The sequence below is a fragment of the Notamacropus eugenii genome, chromosome 3, assembly GCF_028372415.1.
Source record: "Notamacropus eugenii isolate mMacEug1 chromosome 3, mMacEug1.pri_v2, whole genome shotgun sequence".
In the NCBI taxonomy this organism is placed as follows: Eukaryota; Metazoa; Chordata; class Mammalia; order Diprotodontia; family Macropodidae; genus Notamacropus; species Notamacropus eugenii.
In genome coordinates, this window is record NC_092874.1 from 55,730,379 (window position 1) to 55,755,377 (window position 24,999).

Consider the following 24,999-nt stretch of genomic DNA (forward strand, 5'->3'; position numbering starts at 1 on the left):
TCTCTGTGGAAGACAACCCCATCTTCCCAGTCCATCAGGCTTACAACCTAAGAGTCATCTAGATACCTCACAATCTCCAACCTGTCATATCTAATCTGTTGCCAAGGCCTGTAGATTCCACCTTTGCAACTTCTCTTTAATATATCCTAGTCTCTCCTCTGACACAGCCACAACCTCATGACTGGGACTACTGCAATAGCTCCTGTAGGTCTTCCTTCCTCACATCTCTCCCCACTCCCAACCCATCCTCCATTTGGTCACCAAAATGATTTTCTCAAAGCACAGGTCTCATCATGTCACCTTCCTACTTAATAAACTCCAGTGGCTTCCTATCACCTTTAGGCTCAAATACAAAATCCTCTGTTTGGCACTGAAAGGCCTTCATAACCCAGCTTCATGCTACCTTTCCAGTCTTCTCACATGTAATTAATTCTCTACCATGTATTCTTCATTTCTTTTTGCTGTTCTGTGAACAAGATACTCAGTTCCTTGGCTCTGGGCATTTTTTCTGGCTGTTCCCAACATCTAGAATGCTCTCCTTCCTCATCTGTATCTCCTGGCTTCCCTGACTCCCTTCAAGTCCCAATTAAAATCTCATCTTCTAAAGACTGTAGGCTCCTTGAGGGCAGGGGCTGCGTTTTGCCTCTTTTTGTATCCCCAGCACTTAGCACGGTGCCTAACACATAACAGGCACTGAAGGAATGCTTCCTGACTGACTGAGCTGTGAATAATGCTCAGGGGTACTTTTCCTTCTTAGTAAATAAAGTTGTTGATGTCTCTTTTATCCAGTTACCACGTATTCAGTGTGTCTCTTAGAACTGCTTGCCACACACAGCAGGAAAGAGAAAATAGTAAAAGAAAAAACTATCCCACATATATTTGTTACTGAAAAATGGATGGAGACAAAAAAATGACATGTTAAAAAATATAATACAAAGTCTGATGGCTTCAAAATGCCCAGACGCTGTTTTTCCTGAGCATGGGAGACATGTTTGGTTTAGAAATGGGAATGGAAATAGAATGGTGGCTTAATTTGACCACCACCCCCACCCCACCCTAAAAATGTTCTCCTTACCTGCAAGTAGCCACTGGTTTGGGAAGTACTACTCCTGCTGTGTAAACAGCTTGAAAAATCCCCTCCAAATTGACTCTTCTCGTTATTTCTCTAATTAGCACTGGTGCTACCCGTTTTGATCTCAACTTCTTATGAACACAGAGAAAATTTATTTCTACCATCTTCTTCACACTAAGAAACAAATTGTCAAAAGTTATGGACAATACAAGAAAAGTTTTTTTGCATAGACTTTTATATTTGGTGTTTTTTTTTAAGGGATCAGATGCATTAGGGATCAAGCGTAGAACTCAGGTTCTACCAGTGTGGAGTCTGTGCCAATTTGGACACAATTAGGAAAACTTACCTTTTATACGTAAGTTAGCTTTGCCAAAACAGCACAAGACTGTTACAAGAAACCACTGTTCATTCACTTCAGTAGTAGCACCGATGGTTACATATAATGGTAATCAAAACAAGCTTATTTAACCACACTAACTCTTTTTACTCAAGGCACGTAAAAATGATAAAGCTGAATTTCATTTTTAAAAATACTCTATAATTTACATGTTTCCCTAACTTAGAATTCTCCTGCAGATCACCTCTCTTCTTTTTAATAAGGATCGGTTCATTAAGTTTTACAGTACATTTGTGCAAATTTGATTACAAAATATTCACAATAATGCTACTTTTGCAGAGTGTCAAAATTATTACAAACCCTTTACTATATATTCTTTTTGCCTGGATATAGTGTAATGAATGCCTTCAAGACAAAGTTTTTAGGAAATCCTAAAATTTGTGATGGTGATGTGACCCAGTTCACATCATTTAAAGAACTTCAACGATGCCATGCTTTGACAATTGAGAATCCTAGGTAACTCATTTTTCTTCAAGTTAAAGACATCAGGTAACAGTCTTGACCCTACCTGGTACTCTAATTCTCAGGAAACAAGTCCCTGATTTGATTAAAGCAATGGCTGGATTGTGTTTCCTTTCCACTTGGCTCAAAAACTCTTTAGAATTAACCCTACTTTCACACCCTAGTCTAGCACCTAGGGCAGGGGTGGAGAACCTTCAGCTTCAGGACACATAGAGCCTTCTAGGTCCTCGGGTGCAGCCTTTTAACTGAGTCCAAGTTTTCAGAACAAATATTTTAAGGGGATTTGTTTTATGAAGTTTGGATTCAAAGAACCGCACTTGAAGACCTAGAGGGACACATTGCCACCTTTTATCTAGTGTATTCTTCATGTGATTGATAAAGCAGGATGACTTATTTAATAAGCATATCCTAAACCAGGTATCTAAATGAGAGTTATCCTGCATGATCATTCTCTTGAGAAGTTAAACACTTAAGATGCTGACTACCCGGGACATGTTCCAGAGTTTATCTCAGGAAATTGCTTTCAGAACCTTAAAGAAAAATCATTGCTCCACCTTGTTTTTCAACCCAAAATAATTTTACCCATCTTGGTCACCCATCTCATCTATAAAATTTGTGTCCAAATAACTCTTGGCTACTTCCAAAAATCAAATGTATTTTTTAATGCCAGCATGGGGATATTTAAAAGAATAACTGCAGCTAACATATAGCCCTTCAAATATTGAAAAGCATGTTCCACATAGTAATTTCATTTGAACTTCACAACTATTCTAGGAATTAGGAACTAGAGGTATTATAGGCTAGGGGCTTTTATATTTTTTTCCTTTGAATCTTCATTTCTTGGTATAATTCTAAAGCTTACACTATGTACTTAATAAATACTTTTTGAAATGTACTGAATTATCACTATTTTTAATAGCTCAGGAACCTGAGGCTCAGAAAGGCTCTAAGATTCACATGGTAAATTTTTTTCCATCCCCTCAGTTTTATATTGTGTACATCTTTGTTTTTTTTAAATGTGTTTCCTGTAGGCAATGAATTGTTGGCTTTTGTTTTCCTACCCAATCTGTCACTCTTTTTCATTTTATTATATTGTTTAATTCACTCACATTTAAAGTTATGTAAGGTTTATATTTTCCTCCATCTGTATATAAAATTATTTTTTCCAAGTTATGATTTTTTTCCCCTTTTCTGTTATAAACATATTATGTTGCTTCAGTTACTTCACTTTAATCTTTTTTAAGGTTTAGTCTTTACCTGCTCATAGTTGCACAGAGGCAGTATTTAAGTCCAGGTCTCTCCTGATTCCAAGTCTTTCCAGAATGTGATAAATGCCCTGAAAATAATTCCTCAAGAGGAGCTTTGAGCATTTTAAACAATGGCAGTCGCATTGGAACATATGCCTTCCCTGGTGACTGCTCTGAAGAAAACAACACCTATTTGAAAGCATCTTAATATTTTAGTCACCTTACTGTATAGGCGAGCCCTGTATGTTTAGTGGACCTAAAAACCTTGATCCTATATGAAAACAGTCAAGTTTTCCTGCCAATATGGAGCAATGCAGTCCCTAGAACTGGGACATTTACACTGGGCTTCCAAACTGCTCATGACATAGGTGGCAATTCAGGACACACATTCCCTTTACTAAACACTACACAACATCCAGGATTTCATCAATGCAGGCTTTCCTACTAGTATAGATCATAAACCCCCATCCCTTATTTTCTGAATTGCTATGGCAAAAAAATCCATCATAAAAAAAGCACACAAAAACCAAAGGAAACATTTAAATATGAAAAACCATGAGATGTTCTGACCAAACTTTTGTGATAACTGTTGGATCTCCGAGCTTTCCACCCACAATGAAGCAAGTATACATATGGGGTGGAGAGGAAAGGGAAAGCTCAAATCGATAATTTCATTGGTTCCGGGAATTCCGGGTCTCTACCAGTGCAGATCTGCAACCATTCTATTCTTTATACCAAACTTGTGATTTCATTCATTTGTTCCTGGTAAGGAAACTCCCTCTACCAGGGAAGTTCTTCAGCTATGTAACTTATGGTCTTCCATAACTGCCCAAGGCACTGAGAGATTAAATGACTTGCTCCAGGGTCAGTCACAAATCCAGAAAGGGTCTGAGGCTGGCTTGGGACCAGTCTTGTATACACATTATTTCACGTTTGGAAGTGGGTGGGATCCAGTATTGTAAGTCCTAGTTCTGGATGTCAAAATTAGCACAGTAAAGAGATCATTTTTGTGAAAGTAGAAAAATACATTGTAAGATTTAATATATACCTGTCATAAATCCGAATGCGCGCTGGGATGGCACTTATGAAACCCACTAGTTTTTTGTTTGAAGAAACCCTAACTCCACAGTGCCACTGAGGCAGCCAGCCTGGAGGACGAAGGGCCCTAAAATCAGTCCAGAGACAGAGGAAAAGCAAATTATTAAGGTCTACCCAAAAAACACCACCAACAAGAAGGGCCTTCCCTCTCAAAATGACAACGCAGGTGCACAGCCCTCCTGGAATAGCAAATGCAGCTTTTACTCACCAGAGAAGAAACGCGGGGGAGTAATCAAACCTGAACATGTTGTCGTCATCTTCTACATAATTTTCATTTAACAAGGTATACAGCTCCTTGAGCTGTGAGCAGAAGACAAAAGATGTGTCACATCTCCGCCTTTCAAAGCCAGCTCACAACTGCTTTACTCAGGTAAACTGTTCAAAGTGATAATGGTTTTACTCACTACTTCAGAATTACTCAAGTCTAAGGTGTCCCATGTGAAACCCTGGGGCAAAGAATAGGGTTCTTGACGAATGTTGTCCTTATCTGGTTCAATTGCACCATGAGACGTAACTACTTCATCTGTTTAAAAAAGAGAGAAAGAAAAGTTTTCTTTATAGACAATTTTAACCATTTAAAATGTTGGACCAGCTCTGCTTAACAAATTTAATATTCCTCCCCATTAGATTCCAAGTTCTTGTGAGCAGGGATTGCCTCGTACTTTGGATCTGTATCTCCAGTGCTTAGGACCGTGCCTGGCATATAGTGGGTACTTAACAAAATGTCCGTTGAGTAACTGTTCCAAGTTTAATAATATGTTGAAGGGTCTTTTTTTCTTAACCTTTTAGGTTGTTGGAGATAATTATACACACAAAGGCAGAGAAATATTTGCAGTCAATTTGAACCTACTTTTATTCTTTCTGAAATGCAACTACCTTTGTGGTAAAAGAGGGCAGCCTTACAATGACATAAGACAATGAAAGAATCACCCACACACAAGTGGGCAAGATGATGGGACTTGGAACTATGCTATACAAGAACTGTTTGACAAACTAACTATGTGTAGTAGCTTGCAGAAGAAAAAATGTATGTACAGGAGTGAAGGAGGATAAGAGCAGATACAACATCTGTATCCAGATATTTGAAGGACTGTCATATGCAAGAGGGATCAGACTTGTTCTGCTTGTCTCCAAAGGGCGCAAAGAGTAATGTGCAGGATACTGCAGAAGCAGACTTAGGTTTGCTTTAGTGAAAACATCAACAAACAAAATCTCAACAGTTAGAACTTTACTAGAATGGAGTGGGTTGACTCCTTGAAGACAGGGCCTATCTTTTGTCCCTTTTTGTATCCCCTGCACTTACAACAGTACCTGGCACATGGTAGGCACTTAATAAATATTGACTGATCGTATGAACTGATGGTATAATAGAAGGTTCCTGTTCACATGTGGTTTACTCCAGCTGATGTCTGAGGCCCCTTACAGCTATGTGATTCTATGACTAAGTGAATTCATCATCTATTGAAATGTCAAAAGTTACCATTAGGGAACAGGTTTAGGAGCTCCTCCAATTTCATCCCAGGAAAATGCTCTAAAGCATTGTGATTGGTCATGCATGCCTGATATGAGATGCCCAAAAAAGGTTTTGACTTCCCAGACTGCACCTTGGAAATGCATCTTAGAGATATAGCTATATCCTCTATTAACCTAAAATGCCAAACATTACAGCTATTATGAAGATTATCAACCAGAGTGTCATGCCAGGGAAACATCAGATTGAGCTATACGTTCAGGCTCACCGGCTAAAACTAAAACACACTTTTTCACCTGGCTAAGAGATGAGAGAAGGCAGCAAGGCTCATTGGTAAGGCTTGCGCTCGGCAGTGCAGAAGGGTTAATACAAAACAGTGATGCCCCCAAATCATGCCATCCATTGTCTGCACACAGTACCAGACAGAGTCTGGGTTTCCGAGCATCATAAGAGAATATTTTTCCCTAGGTGAAGTTGTACATGTGTAATTCACAGAATACAGAGCCAGAAGGGACCTCTGCAATTACAATTTTGCAGCTTCTCCACTTGACCTCCTCATGGAATGCTCTGAGGAAGGGCTGGAGAGGTCAGCTCTTGCTTCTACCTCTGTCATTTTTGAGGTCTGAACTCTGGCTGCACCTCTGCCTTGGTTATTCCCTATCAACACAACACCCAGGCTCCAGAAGTGATTTCAATTGGACCAAAGATAAAACTTTTGAGTGGCTGCTGGCTATCTGTAGTCCATACCCCAGAGGTATAAGTCAGTACTAAGAATTCCTCCATCACTAAGAGAGGTGTGTGTGTGTGTGTGTGTGTGTGTGTGTGTGTGTGTGTGTGTGTGTGTGTGTGTGTGTGTGTGTGTGTGTGTGTGTGTGTGTCTCTGTCTGTCTGTCTGTCTGTCTGTCTCTAAATACCTCTGGATTGCTATCTTAAGCTAACTCCTTTGGGCCATGAGTAAGCTTAGGTTAAAACTGTCAAATCCCTACTATCCCCCACAGTGGCTTCAGATAGTCTAAACTAGTCTAGTTCTGACTCAATCTCTTAGTCCCAGCAATTCTACAGTCACCAGTACCACCACCCTGGAATTAGAGTCAGATTGTGAGTGACCTAAATTTACAAAACACGTTCCAAGGGAGCTAGGTATCTTCTGGGCACTACCATCTTAACTAGTAAGCAGGGGCTTGGTGATTGACATGGAACCAAATGCAGCAAGCTAAATACTAGTTAGCTAAAGCCAACAGACTCAGAACAGAGAGAATGCCACAACAAGAAGAAAACTATCCTAGTAAAGATTCTATTTAACTTTAGGTCAGTGTAATTTAATACTACTTGGAGAGGTGAAGGATGGGGTTACCTTCTAGAATCTTCAAGAATGCAGGCAGATGGACAAATATAAGCTTTTAAAAAATATCGTTGAAATCAATCAATCATCTTGGAATTATTTCCTATCACAAAATTACAGACTCAGAAGTGACCTCAGTGACCACAGCCCAAAACACACCTGAAAAATACCCTCAACAACAGGTAGTCTTCCTGCCCGTGCTGGGGAACCCACTACATCTGATAGAAATCCACTGTATTTCTAGACAGTTCCAAATGTACAAAGTTTTTCCTAACACAAGGCCACAAGTTTGCCTTTTTGGGACTGCCATCTGTTGCTCCAAGATCTGCCTTCTGGTGACAAAGAGAACAATTTTAGTCTTCCTTCCATCCTTTCAACTACTTGAAGGCAGCTGGTAGATATGTCCATCCAAGCTAAAGCTCCCCAGTTGTTTCACCAGATCTTCATATGGCATTGGGTTTTTTTTTAAACCATTTTAATTCCCTTCCAAGTTTTCAATGTCCTTTTAAAAATGTGGCACTCGGAACTTAGCACAGTACTCAAGGTGTGGTCTGACCTATCGCTCTGCTATTCTGGCAAGTCATTTTTTTAAAAATTCAATCAAAGATTATATTAGCTTTGGGGACTGTCATATCACATGCTGTTGACATACTGAGCCTGCAACCCACTAAAACTCACAGATCTTTTTCAAATAAGTTGCCTTCCTCTCTAGGATGCCAACCAGACTAAGCACTCATTCATCCCATAGCCTCTGCAGTTCCCATAATGACAACAAAACCAAAAGCAGTTCATATATATTGTGCTTTGAGTTTGAAAAAAACCTGCCTCACAAAGGGTTCGTGAAGGCTAAGAATGCACAGAACAAGCATCTAATGAAGTCTTCCAAACTCAGTCACAGAGAGGCAGTTTTTCTTTTTTCATTTATACCATGATGTTTCAGGACTGTGAACACTTCCTGAACTTACCGTGATAAATCCTATGCTGTTGCTACTATTACTGTAACTATCTTCTTTCCTCTTAAATTCTACATTTCCTCAGCTCCAATGAACTCCTTTTCTACCTGGTTCAGCTACACACTAGGAGTGTCACACTTTAGACCTCAATATCCTCAACTTTTGGGCAGCTAGGTTGCACAGTAGATAGAGCACTGGGCCTGGAGTCAAGGAAGACTCATCTTCCTGAATTCAAATCCAGCTTCAGATACTAGCTGTGTGACCTTGGGTAAGTCACTATAGCAGTAAGCACCCTGACACATCCAGGACAGCCTGCTAGAACAGGTTCTTAGATCTGCTTTTCTAAAAGGAAAGCAACTTTTGAGGGGTCAACAATCTTCTTTAATCACATATATCAACAGAGAAAAATACAAGCAGAGAAATAAAGACCAACAGACAGGGCTTCTAACTGACCATAAGCAATAAATACATCACAGATCAACAGACAGATCCAACTGTGACCATTACATACCAGAGAGAGAAGCACCAACATCTAAGTTTTCAAAACTGGGGGGAAGGGGTGGGGCTCCTTAACTGCTACCCAGAGTCTCATCTGGCAATGAACCTTCTTCCAATGAGTAAGCTCCAAAGCAAAACCTGTCAGAGTCAGAGGGCATCACAACCCTTCTGACCCAGTGCCTCATTAACAATTAACAAAAGGTGTGGGTTTTCCTACAAAACAAACAAGCCTTAATGGGCTCCACCTGAGGCCTATTAATGGAGGGGTGGGAATCTTTACATTATAGTCACTTCACCCTGTTTGCCTCACTTCTTCATCTGTCAAATGAACTGTGGAAGGAAATGGCAAACTACTCCAGTATCCTTGCCAAGGAAACTCCTAATGGGGTCACGCAGTCAGACACGACTGAAAATGACTGAACAAATATCCTGAACTTTGCAATTATCTCTAGTCATAACTTCTCATCATTCCACCTCTATTAACACACAATTTTGGTGCTATCGTATTTTAAAAACCATCACTGTTTCTCCTACCTCCAAATCATGCTCACAAAAATTTGTAACCCTCTGTTAAAAGATTTGGCACTCCTAAGGCTAGCTAGGTCATTGGTAGTCATCTGCTCCAACCTCTCATTGTCTAGATGAGGTAATGGAGGCCCAGAGAAACAAAGTGATTTGCCCCAAGCCTTTGCTAATCTTCCTGAAAACATCACCTACAGCAAATGCTTTCCATTCCTCATCTATAGCTTTTAGATCTTTTGTACACTGGCTTTTGCCTTCACCTATTCTAAATATCTCCCTCAAAATTTCATAGTCATCCAATCAGTAGCCACCTTTTTTCACTCCTAAAACTGCCTAACCACTCTGTAGAACAGAGTATTTTTTACCATGTTCTCCCTGGGCTACCCTCTACTCATTTATTGTATCCTCATCTTCTTCTTGCTTCCTAAGGACAGCTGTTCTCCAAGACCTTGTTCTTGGCAGTCTTCTTTCTCCCTCTGTTCTCTCCCTTGGCAATTCAGTCAACTTTGATTTCAGTGAGTACTACTATGTAGATAACTCTTCATTTTCTATCATTGGTGCTGAGTACATATTTGAATTTCACACCCACATTTGTAGCAGCCTACAGACATCTCGAGCTGATATTTAATAAGAACCTCAAATTCAACCAGTCCACACTTTACTCTTTGGATTGTTCTGCTAGTGACACCACCATTCACCCAAGTTCATGTTTGAAATCTTCCCTATTGGCCTCTCTATTACTTTATATGTTCACAAGTTACCAAGTCTGTGCAGCATCCTTTGCTTCACTGACCTCTCCTCTCTAAATAGCCTAACAAATGGTCATCTCCACTCTCCCCTTTCTCCAATCTATCATTTCCTCTGATATTAGGCTAATCTTTGAACACAGATCTGGATCCCTGCTGCAGAGAGCACAACTCTGATGGGCTGGCCACACTGCTCAAATGCCAAATGTATGCTCACCAAAAAGACTATTTTATGGAGAACTCACACAGGGCAAATGATCACATGGTATAGTCAGCAGAAGCAATACAAGGACACTCGCAAGGTCTCTCTTAAGAATTTTGGCCAAGAGAGCAGAGTAATAGCACAAACTTTTTAGAGCGCTCCCACTAAGCCCAGCCAAATACCTGTAAAAAATGGCTCTAAATAAATTCTGGAGCTGTAAAACCCACACAATGACAGAGTGAAGCAAATATCCAGCCCAAGACAACCTGGAAGGTCCCTGGAAAGTGTTTAACGTGCCATGCTGCGGGGAGGGTGCAGTCCAGTGTGGGCCACGCTGGCACAGACAGGACCTGAGCAGGCCTTGGGGAGACTGAATCTCTCACACCTGTGGTGGTTTCCAGACTTCATGACCCCAAAACACTGAGGATAAATTGGAAGGTTAGTGGAAAAAGCCTGTGGGACCAGTGCAGGAGAGTGGAGTGGTCTGGCCCCAGCTCCAGGGCGGCAGAGAGGGGAGGGGGTGAAGGAAGGCAGCCACAGTTTCTGGAGCTCTTGGCCCACAGATTATGGGGGGATTGAGCAGCTAACAGTACACCCCCCACTGGAAGCAGAGAACTACCTTGACAAAGAGCTCAAAAGTCAAGTAAAAGACTGGAGAAATAAACAAAATCCAGAAAAGGAATCAGAATGTAGAATCTTACTTTGGTGACAAGGAGGACCAGAGCATCCAAACGGAAGACAACAAAGTCAAAGCTCCTTCATCCAAAGCCTCCAAGAAAAATATGAATTGGTCTCAGGCCATGGAAGAGCTCAAAAAGGATTTTGAAAATCAAGGAAGAGAAGTAGAGCACAAATTGGGAAGAGAAATGAAAATGATGCAAGAAAATCATGAAAAACAGGTCAGCTGCTTGCTAAAGGAGACTCCAAAAAATGCTGAAGAAAATAACACATTAAAAAATAGACTAACCCAAATGGCAAAAGAAATTCAAAAAGCCAATGAGGAGAAGAATGTCCTAAAAAGCAGAACCACCCAGATGGAAAAGGAGATCTAAAAGTTCACTGAAGAAAATAAATCCTTAAAGATTAGAATGAAGCAGATGAAAGCTAATGACTTCATGAAAAATCAAGAAATTATAAAAGAAAACCAAAGGAATGAAAAAATAGCAGAAAATGTGAAATATCTCATTGGAAAAATAACTGACTTGGAAAATAGATCCAGGAGAGATAATTTAAAAATTATGTACTACCTGGAAGCCATGATCAAAAAAGAGTCTAGACATCATCTTTCATGAAATTATCAAAGAAAACTGCCCTGATATTTTAGAACCAAAGGGTAAAATAAATATTTAAAGAATCCTCTGATCACCTCCTGAAAGAGATCCCAAAAGAAAAACTCCTAGGAATATTGTAGCCAAATTCCAGAGTTCCCAAGTCAAGGAGAAAATATTGCAAGCAGCCAGAAAGAAACAATTCAAGTATTGTGGAAATACAATCACAAAACCTAGCAGCTTCTACATTAATGGATTGAAGGGCTTGGAATATGATATTCCAGAACTGTGATTAAAACCAAGAATCACCTACCCAGCAAAACTGAGTATAATACTTCAGGGTAAAAAATGGTCATTCGGTGAAATAGAGAACTTTCAAGCATTCTTGATGAAAAGACCAGAGCTGAAAAGAAAATTTGACTTTCAAACACAAAAATCAAGAGAATCATAAAAAGGTAAACAAGAAAGAGAAATCATAAGGGACTTATTAACGTTGAACTGTTTACATTCCAACATGGAAAGATAATATCTGTAACTCTTGAGACTTTTCTCAGTATTTGGGTAGTTGGAAGGATTATATACATAGAGACAGAGGGCACAGGGTGAGTTGAACAGGAAGGTGTGATATCTAAAAAAATAAAAATTAAGGAGTAAGAGAGGAATATATTGGGAAGAGAAAGGGAGAAATGGAATGGGACAAATCTCTCATAAAAGAGGCAAGAAAAAGCCTTTTCAATGGAGGGGAAGAAGGGAGAGGTGAGAGGGAAAAAGTGAAGCTTACTGTCATCACATTTGGCTTAAGGAAGAAATAACATGCACACTTAATTTGGTATGAAAATCTTATCTGACACTACAGGAAAATAGGGGAGAAGGGGATAAATGGGGTGTGGGTGTGAGGGAATGATAGAAGGGAGGGCAAATGGGAGGAGGGGGTAATTAGAAGTAAACACTTGGGGAGGGACAAGGTCAAAAGAGAGAATAGAATAAATGGGGGGTAGGATAGGATGGAGGGAAATATAGTTAGTCTTTCACAATATGACTTTTATGGAAGTCTTTTGCATAGCCACACATGTATAACCTATATTGAATTGCTTGCCCTCCCAAAGGGAATGGGTGGGGAGGGAGGGATGAAGAGAAGTTGGAACTCAAAGTTTTAGGAACAACTGTCAAGTACTGTTCTTGCTACTAGGAAATAAGAAATACAGGTAATGGGGTATAGAAAGTTATCTTGCCCTACAGGACAAAAGAGAAGATGGGGATAAGGGAAGGGAGGGATGTTAGAAGAGAGGGCAGATTGGTGATAGTGGCAATTAGAATGCTCGGTGTTTTGGGGTGGGGGGAGGGGAGAAATGGGGAGAAAATTTGGAACCCAAAATTTTGTGGAAATGAATGTTAAAAGTTAAATAAATTAAGAAAAAAAAAAAAAAGAATGAAGGGCCACAACCAACCAGACTAATCTTTAAGCACAGATCTGGATCTAGAGGTCATCATATAACTTTGTTGAAAAATCTGAATTCGCTCCTTATTACTCATTAAGTAAAATTCAGATGCCTTTGCCTGGCATTCAAGTCCTTCTAAGAATGTCAGGCTTTATTTCCAGGCTCTCATATTTTATCTTCCAGCCAAAGTGAACTACCCAGTCGCCCAAATATAACCAGTGCTTTCCCACCTGCATATTTGTTACCTGAGATTTGCCCTCTCTTTTTTGCCTTTAGAATTCCTATCAAATTCAGATGCTACCTTTGTCATGAGGCCTCCCTTAATTCTTGTGGTTAACATCTTTCTTCTTGGGCTTCATATAGCATTATGTTTTCTATCTCTCTGATAAACTTATCATGCAACACTGTGTAATATAGGTATCTATGTAGTATCTTATCCCCCATCAGACTTACGAGCTCCACGAAGGTGGAGACATGGTCTTGGATAAATTTTGTCTCTCCTCCAGTGTCTAGCCCAGTGGACTGCACATAGTAGGCATTTAATAAATGTTGGTTAAAAAAAATCAAATGAAACAGTTGTACATTTGGATAAAAAGCATCACAATACAAATGAATCTGTCTGTTACAAGAAAGCAAGTCACATGACTGAAATAAATGCTCATGTTCATGATCTATCTTAGCTTTACTTTTATTTAAGAAGAAAAAGAACTTACGAAGCTTGGGTACAGGCTGTGTATCCCAAAACTGATATTTCCGTTTGTTAGCATCATCAATATTCTTGGCAGGGCCCTGACATGCAGAGAGAAGTTCCATAGCCCTTTGAATATCCTGAAGCTTCTGTATTGGAATGGCCGGATTCTGCGTAGACAAAAACATAGGTAAGCAATGAGTTCATCTAAGGATAGGTACCAATATACCCATTTGTACTTCTCAACATGGCACCTACCAGATGAAATGTACCCTTTAAGAACACAAATCTACTAAGTGAATTCTGTATTTTAATGTGTTAGTTTTATTTACAATTGGGATGAAAGCTGACATTAGCAGTTCCAGAATTTTGAATCCAGCAATGACAGTAAGTTATTTAATAAACCTATGCAAATCACCCTGCTTTCTATTTCAGTTTGTCACTCATTTGCACATTGGAAACACTATTTGTCATATATTGGGAGAACTAAAAAAGAATTACTGTGAAAAAGATACCGTAACATTACAGTCTGTCAACCATTTCCTGGTTCAGCAACTTGCAAAAGTAGAGTATTGGGGGTGGGAGATGAGGAAAGTGTGTGCTCTGTTGAAAGCAACAGAAAGTATAAATTAACCAGCCTTTCGTAAGTCCTTACCAGCTACCAGGCACTGTGTTAGGGACTGGGGATATAATGAAAACAAGAAACAGTACCTGCTCCAGGGAGCTCACATTCCATAGGGAAAAACACCACATACCCATATAAATACAAACAGAATAAAAACAAGATAGGTTAGGGAGGGAGGAGTAGTACAGGCAGCTGAAGGCATCAGGAATGGTTTCCTGTAGAAAGTGGTCTCCGTAGCTCAGTCTTAAAGGAAACAAGGGTTTTGTGTGAGGCACCCAGAGGAAGAAATGTATTCTAGGCATGGAGAAATGGCTGTAAGCACCTGGAGGCCAGAGGCCAGGATTCTTTCCTTTTCATCTTTATATCCCTGGCAAATGTGCCATCCCTTAGCACAGTGTCTTGCTTAGTAAATGAATCATACTGAAACATGGTAGCTTTTGTTTAATTTGAAAGTCGAAGAAAAATATGAATAATTCTATCAAGACTGATCAGGGGGCTTTTTTGTTTGCTTTTGTATCATGGAACTCTTTTGACAATCTGGGATATTCCTTCTCAGGAAAATGTTTTTAAATGAATAAAATGAAACGTGGAGGATTATAAAGGGAACTAATTATATTGTAATAGTTATTTTGAAAAAAAGAACTCATATACCCCAGGTTAAGAACCCTTGTTCTAGATTAAGTAAGTTTCTTTATATAACCTTAAAAGCAACTGTAAATAACTATTTAAAAAGTCCTACTTGCTTATTCTTTTCCATGGGGTATAATTGGTATATGTTTAACAACTAGCTCTCTGGGAAAAAAGGTGTACACAACACACTTTCATTAACATTTTCTCCATCACTTTGTAAAATAGACAATAAACAAAACTATAACTCAAGCCCTAATCTTTAGTGTTTGCCAGTTTCTGAAATGTAAATGCTCACAGTAAAAATGTACCCATCAGCGCCAGTACACTTCTGCTTTCTTCCCTACGTTATCTTACCTGACTCCAACCTCCCTATTTCTTTCTCTCCAAAGAACCCTGTAACAGCCAGAGAGTCAAGAAATTCTTTCCATATGAAGATCTTCCACACCTATCTCCTTCTCTCCCACTCCCAAAAGACTGGGAAACATTCCCTCCTTTCCAATCTAAAGCAAAACATACATAAAGTTTCAAAGTTTCTTAGTTGGAAAACAGTCTCTTCAAGTTCTGTCATATCTCTTAGAGAAAGTAAGGTTGACCTCATACAGAAAAAAAAACATCTTATTTTGAGTTTACATCAGTAAAGGACTGAAGACTGAGGAGTCCACATTGTTTTTTAAATGTTTTAAAATTATGGTTAAAAAGGAAAATAACCCCTCTAATTCTTTGAGTTTAGATGCCCCTAATCCTTGCTGAGCTCTATTTTAGAGGGTGCTAGAGGCTGAAGATGATCCAATATGTCTGAGTTTCAATAACCCATAAATGGCATACGTAGAAAGGGGGTGGGGGCATTTATGAGGTTTGGGAATGAGCAATTTGTTTGGATTTTTGTGTTTCTAGTTAAGCAACTTTATTTAACTGAAGATGCCTTTGGTTCAATTTGACACACTGCACTTAATGAATTTTATTTAAGATGGACCACCTGAAGTCACTGAGTAACTTGGGGATTCCTGCTTATCAAATGACCCAAGAAAACCCAGTACTAAGTCTGTTTGAAAGCTAGTCAAAAGCTAAACATCCCTATTTTTATCTAACAGCTCAGTTTAGAGATTACTGTTTCTTTTGTAAGATGCCTGCTTTTATATGTTGATTAACAAGATCATATTCACCAGGGTCACATCTTACTTACATATGCCAAATGAACAAATTACTTCAGCTCACATAATTCATTATGGCTTGCAATTACTTCTTTACTATGAGGTCTTTGCTGAGTTTCATGTAGAAAGGTAACTTTTTAAACCACACAAAATGTTCAACCCACTGCAAAGCAATTTATTAGCCGGAAAAGAGTCAGGCACATCTCAACAAAGCTTGCCTAGGTAACATATCTGTCAGTTTCTCTTAAATGACATACTACCCAGTCTTACAAAGTGTACACTGTTACTGCTGTACATTTGTCTTGCTACCATATTTCTTCCTCTGACTTGAGGTATTTTGAAATAAGTGAGAATCAATATCTTTGTCCCAAGAGTTGCTAATAATATCACAATTCTGAAAGAGAGGGCTCTTGGAAATTTATAATTTCTATCAAAAATTCACTAAATTTTAAAAAATTATCATTCAAGAAACAAAATGCCACATGTGTCCCAATTCTTACCATCCAAAACATTTCTCAAGGTAGAATTCTAAGTTGAGTATAGGATTTAAATTGGTCAAGGAAGGTGGCAATAAGAATGACATGTTTAGGACAAACTCTTAAACCTATCCATCTTCCAAAATCTACAGCACAAAAGCACTTCCCAAGGGGAAAGTTGGGCATATAGTTACCCCAGTTTTGACGTGGCATTTACTGTTTTCTACTCTGTTACAGGCACTGTGCGTGGCACAGGAGTTGGGAGAGCTGGCCTCAAGGCAAAATGATCTGGGTCCAAATCTAGCTCAGGAGGCATACGGGCACTGTGACCCTACCACCCAAGTCCCTTTAAACTTCTCAGTGCTTTAGGAAACTCTCTAAAATAGGTTCTTAAACCATTTCTTAAACCATTGCATGTCATAGACACTCAGAATGATGTTTTTAAGTGTATAAAATATATAGTACCACAAAGGAAACCAATTATATTGAAATAAAAATATATTTTTCCCCACTCAAATCTATAGACTCCCCAAAATTTATCCACAGAACTTTTGGGAGGTCCACTGACCTCAGGTTAAGAACCTCTGCTCTAAGACTAGAAGTTGTCAAGAAACTGCCAACCTCCACTGGTAGAGGGAGTTACCTACAGTAATGAAATCACAGGTTGAATTTCCTAGAAGGCAAGTAATTCACCACTGCAGAATGAAGTTTCTCCATTATTACCTATTAAGATTTCCCAGAATCAACTTAATAATACTCATCATTTTCTAAACTGAATCTGGAGGAGGTAGTAGTTATTGCTGACATTTCTACAGAGGCTTAAAGATTGACAAGGTTCTTTAGAAACACTGTCTCGCTTGCTTTTCTCCACAACCCTCTGAAGCAGGTTACGTAGGTAGTAAGAACTCAAATCCAGGTCTCACCTCACCTCAAGTCCAGCTATTATCTACTATTCTAGAAGTAGCCCAGAATCTTGGAGCTGAGGGACGAGTGCCTGTGCTCCAGAATTGTACAACCTCTAGAAGCCAAGGCTCCTTTATGTCCATTTATAACAGTGGAGTAGAGAAATGAACTTCTCCAGGAGTGGAAAGCTATAGCAAATGGCTCATTAATGTGCTTCAGTCAAACTAATTGGGAAGGAAGGAAAGACCTTAGAGGTGCTTTAGTTCAACCCTCTTATTTTAGAATGTTAGCCCCAGACTTAAAACCCATTGCTTAGATTAGGAGAATGAGGCCCAAAGAGGGGGAATAGTGAAAGAAGACCACATAGGTATAGTAAGTGACAGAGGAAGAATCTAACTCAAGTCTTCTGACTGTACTGGAAGGAAGAGATTATGGGTGGTGGCAGGTTTCCAAGGCCAGAGCCATAAATTTGAAGGTCAAAGCCGAGGGACATGATCTTTGCAGGCCAACAAAGGAAAGGGCATTTTTTTGTGGGGGACGATCACTGCTAGTAGGTTGAGGATGAGTCTCCTGAAGACTGGAAACCCAAGAAAAAAATCATGGAAAGCCCTAGAAAAGAGTCATCATATAAGACCACAGATTTAGAACTGAAGGTCAATCAGTCAACAAGCATTCATTGAGTGCTCACTGTGAGGATGCAAAAAAAAGGCAAGAACAAAGGCCTTGCCTTCAGAGAACTGATCTTCTAATGCAAGAGACAATCTGCACATAACTATGTACATACAAGATACTTACATGTAAAAGGATGGCAATCTTTGAAGGCATATTAAAGGACAGGGACTTCAGAGGCAAGTCAGTCCAACCCCCTCACTTTACAGGTAAGGAAACTAAGGCCCAGAAGAGTTAGGTGTCTTGTCCAAGGTTGAAAATCATGAGGTGGAGATGATCTGAACCGAAGTCTTTTGACTCCAAATCTAGTGCTCTTTCCACTGCTCTCCCTGTCACAAGCCTAGAGAGCTAGACACCTGGAGAAAGGGACTAGGGAAGTAAATTATACAAGTACTGAGATTCAGAAGATCTTTGCACACCTGAATCTTGCATTGACAAGAAATCTAGCAATTCTATTTGAGACTTGCAACAGAAAGCCATGAACTGCCCTCATTTCATCCTTTATAATCTCTGATGGGCTCTCACTACTGCTCAGCCAATCTTTTCATTTAACTATCCATGATACCCTATGATATACTCCAGAGCAGTTATTCTAGTTTTTCTTTAAGCCCTCAACCTTAACCTCCCCTTCCCTACACATGGCACACAACACTGCCTTCGATGTTGCTGAGAAAATAGAAGCTTTCCAACAGGAGTTCTTTTAACCTATCAAAACATCTGAATCTGTACTTGTACTCTTTCTCTCCTATCACAGAATCACAGATCTCATGCTGGAAGTGATTTGGCAACCACCCAGTCCAAAGGATTCATTTTACACAAGAGAAAAGTGAGGCCTAGGAACCATAAACAACCTAAGGGAGGAAGTAAACTAGCATTTACTAAATGTTATCTATGTACTAGGCACTTTACCAAGAGGAAGAGAATACAAATACAAGCAAAGAGAAAGCTAGACCCTGCCCTCAAGGAGCTTTTGTACTCTAAAGAGAGGAAGACAATACACAAAAGGGAGTGGAAAAAGCAGGAATTTGGGGGTAGATGAAGGTACCTACATGCAAAAGGGCATGTAGTCTGAAAGTCAGGATCATAATCAGGGAATGAAGGCTGGCTAACCCAGAACTCTCCACAAAACAGAGGCCTTCACAAAGCACTCACCAGTATGAGAAGGCAGCTGGGCTGCTAGAGGAATAGTCCAAGGTGAGAAGGCCCCAGGGGTAGTAAGTAAGCAAGCAAGCCCCAGGTGCCAAGGAACTTCTAGGATGGGACACCAGCTGAGGGATCATTGTGAAGTCCAGAAGTCAGGATCGGAGGCAGGAGGGGAATAAAAAGCAAGGACAGTTGTCACAGGATCATAGACACAGTGGTGGAAGGGACCTCAGAGGCCATCCAGTTCAACTTCCACCTTTTACAGGGGGAGAAACTGAGGCCCAATGAACTTGAGTACCTTGGTCACACAGATATAAAATGTCAAAAGGCAGGATGTAAAACCAACTCCTGACTTCCTCATGCTTTTTTCTCCTGTCTTCACGGAAAAAGCATCTTTACCATATGGCAATGGAGAAAAAGATGAACTTGAGGTGCAGAGCTTTTCACCACAGGGCCCCAGTTAGAATCGTGGCCCTGCCACTTACTACCTGTGTGGTGTTGAGCAAATCACTTGACTTCTCTGGCACTAAGTCTCCTCATCTAGAAAAGAAGGGGATTGTACTGGATGATGTCTAAAGCCCCTTCTACTCAACTTCTATGATCCTGTGAACCTGTCTCTTCATACCTCCACCAAAAACTTGAGTTCTTATTTCCTCCCCACCAACCAAGTGAATGAAAAAGTGGCTCCTTAGCGACTCCAAATCCTTATTTGTAAAGTAGAGATCTGCTGCAGATTCTTTTTCATAGTACAGAACACAGGCCTAGTCTCCTTTCAACAAAAGCCTCCTCATAACAATATTCACAAAACCCTGCTGATGACTCACTTATTTATGCATCAACAACGTCATTTCTATTTTTCTTGCCTTACATGTGCCCATCTTTAATCCTGAACTTTTTGGTAATGGGATTTGACCTGTAAGATGCTGATAAGACTATTTATTGCAAAGGCCCTCCATGGGAGCACCAGGGCAACATCCTTCATGGCCCAGTTTTCCTGAGTCCACAAGACATGGCAGCTGCGGTCTGCCTCATTGTGTGTACTCGGAGCACAACCCTCTTCTCTTCTGGCAGCTCATTCGCCGGACATCTGGCTTACTCCAGCAATGAAGGCTTCTTCAGTGGGAACACCAGAGTATTTTTCCACTTTGGGAGATTTAAAGGCTGGACACTGACAAAAGGTCTGTTTCACAGTGGGTATAGATTTACCCCTTAGCTGTGCCTGTTGAAATCTTATGCCAGACAGGGATGTGCTTATTCAGGTAATTTGACAAGCATCCAGAAAAATTAAAGTGGAACTATCTTCTAAAATAAAATTAATTAAAAATTAATCCTTAAAACTAAAAACACTTTTTCAAGCTATCACACTGAGACTTTCTTCTTTATTTTGAAAAATATTAACTTATGGAATTAAAAAAAGCCTTAAAGAGAACAAAAGGCAGTGTGTGTGTGTGTGTGTGTGTGTGTGTGTGTGTGTGTCTGTATTTACTTCTTTACATCTGGATCTGTTATTTCATTGATATAGAGAATTCTTAGTATAAGTACAGAAAATTCCTTCCACTGTTAGGGGGCAGTTCTTCTCTAACTTGGAGTCTTGGAGAGTTGCCCGAAGCACTGAGAGGTCAAATGACTTGTCTTTGGTCACATGGCTCCTATTTATAGGTCAGGACTTGAGCCCAGCTGAGAGACAGCATGGCAGAGTGGAGAGTACTGAACTCTAGCCAGCTCAGGAAGGCCTGCATTCAAATCCTGCCTCAGACACTTATTAGCTGTGTGACTCTGAACAAGCTGTCTTGCTCTTAAGTCTTCAGCTAGAAAACAGATAATAATAGCACCTGTCACCCAAGGGTTGTTGTGAGAAGCAAATGATCATTCTGCAAATCTTAAAGCATAATATTTATTTATCAATCAGTACAGATGTGCTAGGCATTGTATTAAGCAATGAGGACCCAAAGACACAAGTGAAATGGTTTCTAAGTAGCTTATAGTCTCGTGTGTACGTGTGCATTTGTGTATATATATACACATACAAATGTGTGCACATATACATGTGCATGTGTATAAATATACCTATATGTATAAGGTGTGGACTAACATTAATATATAGAAGAGCTCCTATATATAAACATATATTAGATGTGTACATATATATTATATACACACATATTTACATAATAACTTGTTGTGCAGTCGTTTTTCAGTTATGTCTAACTCTGTCACCTCATGTTAGATTTTCTTGGCAAAGATACTGGAGTAGTTTGCCATTTCCTTCTCCAGCTCATTTTACATATGAGTAAACTAAGGCAAACAGGGGCAAGTGACTTGCCCAGGGTCACACAGCTAGTGTCTGAGTCTGGATTTGAACTCAAGAAGATGAGTCTTCCTGACTCCAGGACCAGCGCTCTGTGCACTTTGGCGCCACCTAGCTGCCCATATAATATCTACAGTTGAGGTATTCCAAGTTCAACTCCAAGACTGCCCCTCTCCTATCCACTACTCTGTGCTGCCTCTCATAGATGGAGCATGTACTTAGTAATCTAGGTGACCGAGGACATTAAAAACTCCTCCCCTTAACCACTACCATTCAATATCTGGCCATGACAAAAGCCCTAAACTAGGCTTCTGATTCTAGGCAGCATAAGTCACATTCCTTGCATGGGAAACCTCAAGAGTTAAAAGAAATCAAAGCCCTTGCTTACTTTGGAAGGCTGTTGAATTTTAATCTCCTGGGAATCAGATGCTGAATCTGATTTCGTGCCTCCAGAATTCGGTTTCTCCTTTTTTCTCTTCTGTTTCTTCTTTTTCTTTTTGGCTCCTAAATCCCCTCCAGGACTTCTGTTGGAAAAATCAAAAGATGAAATGAGAAAAGCCATTACTGCAAAACCTGAAAGGCAAGAATTTAAACACTAAAGAAAAACTGTAAATTTTAGCTGTGGAAACTGAGGTTAGGAAGTAAGAAGAAAATGAAATTCAGTCAAGCTAATAAATTAACAAAGGGAGGGATATATGACAATTCTACATTTACTCTTGCTGACTGAATACCATTCTGTACAGTCTGAATATACTATATTGATGCATGTTACAACAACTCTGAGCCTTATTTTTCACTGCTCTACTGACCCAGTTTTCGTCAATATTTCAAGAGCCTTTTAAGAAGAGGCACTCATAGAAAGAAATTCCATTATAAACATTTCTCTTGGGCACAACAAATCACTAATCTGGATGCACAAGAGCTAAAGAAATTGGCTTTCTCTGCTGGAAAAAGAAAATGAAATTTCTGATAAAGATTTTCATTTGCTAGTTTAATAATAATGATTTTTTTAAACTTTTAATGGCAAGAACTAGGTTAACTGTACAGAGAATGGAATCTATGCCTTTACATATTTGATGCTCTAGCATTAAATAGGAAAGCTGGGGAAAAAATCGGAAAAGGAGCTTTAATTTTCCTTGTACGTGACCTTACCCTTCTGCAACATTCCCAGAAGATGCATTAAAAGTCTAAAAGAAATTTTCATTAGGTTATTATATAACCATCCTGCATCAAACACCAGCTGTGCCACTAGATCTGACACTTCTAGGGTGAGGATATAAGTGAACTCTATTTCCCAAGGTTTAAAACGACAACAGTAAATAAATGAGTAAAGTAAGTAAAGACACACAACAGACTCATCATAATACAATTTGTTATTAAGGGAATTTAGAGACACCATGGGCCAAATCATGTGATCTGAAAGATGAAACATAAATGCTTTAAAAGAAAAACAAGTTCAAATCCTTGCTTTGCTGGTTACTACCCTGGGCAAATCACAACTTCTCTGAGCCTCAATTTTCTCATCTAAAAGTTAAGTCAGTGGGATTCAATGACTCAAGTCCCTTCAGTTCTTATTCAACTATTTTATGAATCAAATAGCAAGCATTTACCAAGTGCCAGACACAATGTGAATCTCAGAGAATACAAAGACCAAGCAGAGAACACTCCCTACTCTGAGGTGTTTACATTCAGTGACTAAATGGGGGAGCAGTATTAGCCCCATCACCTTCATGCCTCCTTTCTCTAGGAGCTCTTCTGGATTTCAGTTATTCATGGGATAAAACAACAGTCAGAATTTCACTGTTCAAAACTCAATGATTCATTCCTATGTAAATTCAAAACTATCGAGAACAGGAAGGTACCTGCCATGTTCTATTTCTGAATATATTTTAGTAGAACTGATTCTGACTGTATGGCGAGTGTAAAAGGACATGAGAAAAACATGACATTTCTTGTTTTGTCTTTTTTTTTTTTTTCCAAATAATGGCTTCCTCTAACATGATAAAAGTCTAAGCAGTGTAGACCCACATAGACTTGGTCCTAATACTACCCTAAAGTAGAATCAATGATGGCCTAAGAAGCATTAAGTAAGGCTTTGAACCATTAGGACTCTTATTTATCAAATCAGCTCTCCCAGGACACTGAATGATACCCTAGAGTCCTAAAAATATTCGTGCCTTTCCAAAAAGGAGTCATTCATTGAATTTCCATCAGTTGTTCCCTCACTCCTAGATGATCTTGGTCCCTCTGAGCTCAAGACCTTCAACCCATGAAGTAGGGCTTTAGACCACCATGGCCAGATCAACACAACCATTTGCAGCTTTCCCTGGGTGAATACTAAACACTGCAAATACCAGATTTGTAGCTGGATTTAAACAAACATCCCACCCACTATATCCATAATTGGGCTTTCATTGGGATTTTTCCATGTATTGGGGCTTGGGAACATGAGTGTGTATAGGAATCTTCACAGCATTTCCCATCTTACCCCTTATCTTTCCACTAGAAAGCTACCCTCTAAGTTCAGGCCTTCATCATTTCTCACTTAATTTATGACAACAGCCTCCAAATTGTCTTCAGTGCCTAGCAGATCTCCTCAGTTCAGTCTATGCCCTGGGGGCCAAAAGGTGTTTTCCTTGAGCACAGGTGGAATCATCTAACTGCTCTACCCAGTGAACTCCAAGGGCTTCCTAGGGTCTCTATGAAAAAATCCTTTGTTTGGCTTGCAAAGGCCTTCATAACTGTGCCCCAAGCTAATTGTGCCAGCCTTTCCCTTCCTGACTGTGAGCTAGTCATCCTGGCTTTCTGTTTCTCACACGTGCCATGTCTTCGGTTTCTGCGCCTTTGCAAGGGCCATCCTGGGTACTCAGAACTGGAGCCTTCTCACCTCTGCAGTGCAGAGTCCCTCTCTACTTTGAAGGCCCGGTGCCAGCACTGCCTTCTATACAAAATCTCTCCTTAACCACCAACTGCAAGGGCTCCTCTATCTTCTATTTGTTTGCTTTATGTCTCTGCTGCATATTTTCCCCTTTAGAAAGTAAGATTCTTGAGAAGGCAGTTTCATTCTTTGTCCTGGATCCAGGTAACTTACAGGATAGAGCGCCAGGTCTGGAGTCAGGAAGACTGAGTTCAAATATGACCTCAGACACTTACCAGCTGGGTGACCCTGGGCTACTCACTTAATTCTGTTTACCTCAGTTTCCTCATCCATAAAATGAGCTGGAGAAGGAAATGGCTAACCACTCCAGGATCTTTTCCAAGAAACCCCCAAATGGAGTTAAAAAGAGTTTTCAACAACTGAACAACAACATTCTTTGTACCTAGCCCAGACCCTGAAACATACTGAGTAGTTAATATTTATTTACCATTTTATTGAACAGGGCCATTCCCCTGTTTGGGTTTGAGGTTTGGCCCTGCCATCCATTGATAGGCAGCAAAATCACTGGGTGCTACAATGTCCCTGAGATCTCAAAAGGAACCCTATCCCATTTTACCTAGGCAACAAGGAGAGTTAGAGCACCAGCTATCTATCTAACAATGTTGGGTAATGTGGGGACTACAGAAGACCATTAAGACATGAAGCATCTCTGTCCTGAACTAAAGAGCACCGAGTTTTAACCCATTATAATCACTGTCCCCATCATTTGACAGTCACCTTCTGCCAACAGCTTTGGTTCTTCCCTATGGCA

General features: G+C 39.8%; 1 protein-coding gene across 5 annotated transcripts in view; it reads right to left on the reverse strand.

The window, feature by feature from the left end:
• NMT2 (N-myristoyltransferase 2) overlaps positions 1-24,999 on the reverse strand; it is a 90,373-nt gene that overhangs the window by 30,519 nt on the left and 34,855 nt on the right. For all 5 annotated transcript variants that reach the window (XM_072651607.1, XM_072651608.1, XM_072651609.1 and 2 more), the window contains exons 2-7: positions 21,699-21,834; positions 13,431-13,575; positions 4,681-4,799; positions 4,485-4,576; positions 4,227-4,343; positions 1,076-1,246 (exon numbers count right to left, since the gene is read on the reverse strand). In XM_072651607.1, coding sequence (XP_072507708.1) covers positions 1,076-1,246; positions 4,227-4,343; positions 4,485-4,576; positions 4,681-4,799; positions 13,431-13,575; positions 21,699-21,834 — 780 coding nt within the window. The remainder of the gene's footprint in view (positions 1-1,075; positions 1,247-4,226; positions 4,344-4,484; positions 4,577-4,680; positions 4,800-13,430; positions 13,576-21,698; positions 21,835-24,999) is intronic.